The 3,994-nt window shown below is 44.0% G+C and overlaps 1 protein-coding gene across 1 annotated transcript; it reads left to right on the forward strand.

The window, feature by feature from the left end:
* Positions 1 to 225: 225 nt before the first annotated feature.
* On the forward strand, positions 226 to 3,403 carry LOC123174147 (eukaryotic peptide chain release factor subunit 1-3). The gene is made up of 3 exons (XM_044589997.1): positions 226 to 403; positions 1,558 to 3,012; positions 3,097 to 3,403. Exon 2 carries the CDS (start codon positions 1,683 to 1,685, stop codon positions 3,009 to 3,011), a length of 1,329 nt encoding a protein of 442 aa, XP_044445932.1. The 5' UTR covers positions 226 to 403; positions 1,558 to 1,682; the 3' UTR covers position 3,012; positions 3,097 to 3,403.
* Positions 3,404 to 3,994: the final 591 nt, after the last annotated feature.

Consider the following 3,994-nt stretch of genomic DNA (forward strand, 5'->3'; position numbering starts at 1 on the left):
GCACGGCAATCGCACCCCCCCCAACCCCCCCGTCAAGGACCTGGATGCAATTTCTTATTTTCTTTGGGGGGCTTTGCAATGCTGGAGTTTGCTTAATTTTCGCAAAGAAAATAATCCAAAGTACTTATATCACGCAACTTGGCAAGCACGGCACTGCTAGAGGAATAGTTCTTCCCGTTTCCAGGAGAAAACAAAAAGAAGTGCCCTTGCGGGTCAAGCAAGCTGTTCCCGTGTATAAAAGGTCCCCGAGTTTCACCTGCCGGAATCGAACTACCGTCCGAGCTTTTTCTCGCCCTCGGAGTTTCTCTCGCCGGATTCGAACCAGCCCCCGAGCTTCTTCTCGCCATGAAGCCGAAGCAGCCTAGCTCCCTCCTGCCGGCCGGCGGCGAGTGCTCTCGCCAAGGTACCATCATCGCCCTCTCCTCTCCCGTTCTGATTCGATTATGTCCGTGTCGCTGGTCGGTTTGAGTTTCGTTTGATCCGATCTGGGCGGATCAGCCGCCGGTGGAGGATTAGGCCAGTTACAGACCTGGAGGTTCCGTCCGCCCTTAGTTTTTTTTTTTGCTGGAAAGAAATTAATCTCTCGCGGGGAGGATTAGGCCAGTTACGACTTTACCTAGCCGTGATTTTCCATGGGAAACATGGAAGCTGATGGATTTGGCGTGCAATTCTTTGCCAGGTCTCATGTCGTCGTGTCTGAATTTTGGGAGCAATCATTATGCAGCCCAAGTGTTAGTACCACCCCTCTGAACATGTGAATTTAGGGCTTACTACTAATACTCCTGTAGTCATCAACTCTGTTTTTGGTCTCTGATATTGTATAGTACAGTACTACCGTATGAATTATGATAAGTTAGTCATTTTATAAACACTATCCGTGCTCTGTCTGAAAAAGATTTCATGTTCAGTGCCTCTGTGACTCTTGTCTTTGGCATGAAGCTTCTTTACCTTTATCAAGTTTGCCACGCTTCTCTTTGATTAGGTAGCAATTCCCACCTGAAATTATATGTCAGTCACTAATTCTGCCCTTTGAATGTTCATATAATTAGTCTTTGTAAGAATGAAATGTTCCCACTTCTGTCGCTCTCCTTTACCCGCGCTGTGCTGGCCAGGTTCCTTCTGTTTCTCTAAGTGGAGTATGGATTATGTGGCTGGGTTGTGTTTCGGTTTTAAAAACAACTGACGGTTTCGTTAATGAAATCGGTGGAGCAATCCGTTTCATTCATAAAATAAGAAAATACTCCCACTTCTGCTCCTAGAAATTAACTGATGGCCTGAAGTTTCTTAATCTTTATCATTATTTCCACGTTTCTCTTTGATTATGTAGCAATTCCTACCTGCAATTATATATCAGTAACTAATTCAGTACTTTTTTCTTCTTTGTCTGTCATGACTGGATGTTCATATACCTTATTCTTTGTAAGATGAAATTTATAAGACGTTTTGATTATTCAAAACCACTTCTGCTACTGGAATGACATGTTATACAGCCTTCTAAACGTGCTCATAGCCTCATACTAGCATTCTTATACATATACTCGATGTTCTATTTTATAGGTGAACGCAGAGGTAACAACACAACCAATATGGCGGATGGTCATGATAACGACAAGAACATCGAGATGTGGAAATTCAAGAAGCTTATCAAATGACTAGATGCTGCCCGTGGAAACGGGACAAGCATGATATCGCTGATCATGCCACCCCGTGATCAGGTCTGTCGAGTCACCAAGCTGTTGAGTGATGAACATGGGACTGCCTCAAACATCAAGAGGAGAGTCAACAGGCAGTCTGTCTTGGCAGCTATTACCTCGGCCCAGCAAAAGTTGAAGCTGTACAATCGAGTTCCCACCAATGGATTGGTACTTTACACCGGCACCATTGTCACTGATGAGGGGAAAGAAAAGAAGGTCAGCATTGATTTTGAGCCATTCAGGCCAGTTAATGCATTCTTATATCTCTGTGACAACAAGTTCCACACCGAGGCACTGCATGAGATGCTTGAGTCCGATGATAAGTTTGGCTTCATTGTCATGGACGGTAATGGGACGCTGTTTGGAACCCTGAGTGGCAACACTAGGGAGGTTCTACACAAGTTCTCTGTTGATCTCCCAAAGAAGCATGGACGAGGAGGGCAGTCAGCACTTCGCTTTTCCCGGCTGCGCGTAGAGAATCGCCACAACTATGTCCGCAAGACAGCTGAGCTCGCTACTAGATTCTTCATTAACCCTGCCACTAGTCAGCCAAATGTTTCTGGTCTCATTCTAGCTGGTTGTGCTGACCTCAAGACCGAATTGAGTCAATCTGACGTGTTTGATCAGCGCTTGGCAGCCAAGATACTGAAGGTTGTCACCCTCTCTCATGGCGGAGAGGATGGCTTCAACCAGGCCATTGAGATATCTGCTGAAGTCCTTTCCAATGTCAAGTTCATCCAAGAAAAAAGGTTGATGGGGAAGTACTTTGAGGAGATAAGCCAAGACACTGGGAAGTATGTTTCTGGTGTGGATGACACAATGTCTGCCCTTGAAATGGGTGCAGTTGAGACACTGATTGTGTGGGAAAATCTTGATATCAATCGATACATCTTGAAGAATTCTGCTACCGGAGAAACTGTGATAAAGCACTTGAACGAGGCACAGGAGGCAGATCAAAGCAACTTCAGAGATAAGGCGACATCTACAGACCTGGAGGTGGTTGAGAGCACCTTGCTGCTGGAGTGGTTTGCCGAAAACTATCGGCAGTTTGGTTGCGCGCTGGAGCTCATCACGAACAATACGGAGCAAGGATCTCAGTTCTGTACGGGCTATGGTGGGATAGGAGGGATCCTCCGCTACCGGGTTGACTTGAACGCTTACGAAGACCCATCTGATGAGGAGAATCATGAAGGCTTTGAAGAGCAATCTACTGAAACTCCCGTGAATTCAGACCGGGAGGAGCCTGCCCTAGACTGGAACCAGAATGTGCCGCGGCATGAGGCTGAGGCATCTACAACTTCGTCCAGGAAAAATTAAGGTTTGTACAAAATTCTAGCAGGTCCTTTCTTCTAAACAAATGATCACGTTGTAACGTTTGATTCAATTTTCTTATTTTGGCAAGACGATAAGAACGGTGATATGAAGCATGCTGCTGCGCATAAGTCGAGTCCTCTCAGTGTGATTGGGAGGAAGGCTGCATTTTTATCTCCATCAGAAGACTATCCTATTTAGTACTGTCATTATTAGCAAGAACCATAGTTATAAGTTAGGAGTACTATTAAGCATCTCGTGTGTGATGCTCGAATTTGTGTGTTAAGTTTGTGCGTTATTACTGTTGCTGCAACTGCGTCTGCATCTGCTTATCTGAACCGAAGTTGTGATGCTACCCTACATTTATTTGAAAATAAAATCTATTGTGCATCTGTTGATCTGATATGGCAATATTCCTGTCCACTTGGCCTTGCATTTTGTTTGTTTGAAAATTTGCTGATTTATTTGCTACTGTAGCTTCTTTTGTAAGATTACATTTTCCTTAGAAATGTCTGCTGATCCTAGATTGTTCATTTTTGCAAATACTATTCCAACAATTTCATGAAACTACTCACGGTCATTCAGCTAGTAGAAGTAAGGCCAGCGGCCGGCAAAACCAATTTCTATCAGTTGACCAATACCGCTATCATTGCCCATGGTTTGTGTTGGTCATTACTATATTGTTACTATTAGCTGCAGCATCTATATTTGAATGTGTGTGTGTCTCTTGATCTGCCATAGCAATAGTCCTGTCCATTCGGCCTTGCGTTTTATTTGGCTTTTTCACTATAACTATTTATCTAATAAGAATTCAAGAGCTTCGTTGGTAGCTTTGCGTCGCTATGCGTGTTAGCCCAATTTTTGGATCATCATGCTCACATACATATTTTTCATATCACCTTCACAGCACATCGTGACAATGTTTTGACAAACTGTACCGAAGAGTTCCAGTGAACTTCACTAATAAGCCCAAATACATGAAAATGTTC

The sequence above is a fragment of the Triticum aestivum genome, unplaced genomic scaffold (genome assembly GCF_018294505.1).
Source record: "Triticum aestivum cultivar Chinese Spring unplaced genomic scaffold, IWGSC CS RefSeq v2.1 scaffold95326, whole genome shotgun sequence".
Lineage (NCBI taxonomy): Eukaryota > Viridiplantae > Streptophyta > Magnoliopsida > Poales > Poaceae > Triticum > Triticum aestivum.

Coding starts and splice junctions, on each gene's coding strand:
- LOC123174147 (XM_044589997.1), top strand. CDS start 1,683: ATGATATCGCTGATCATGCCACCCCGTGATCAGGTCTGTCGAGTCACC.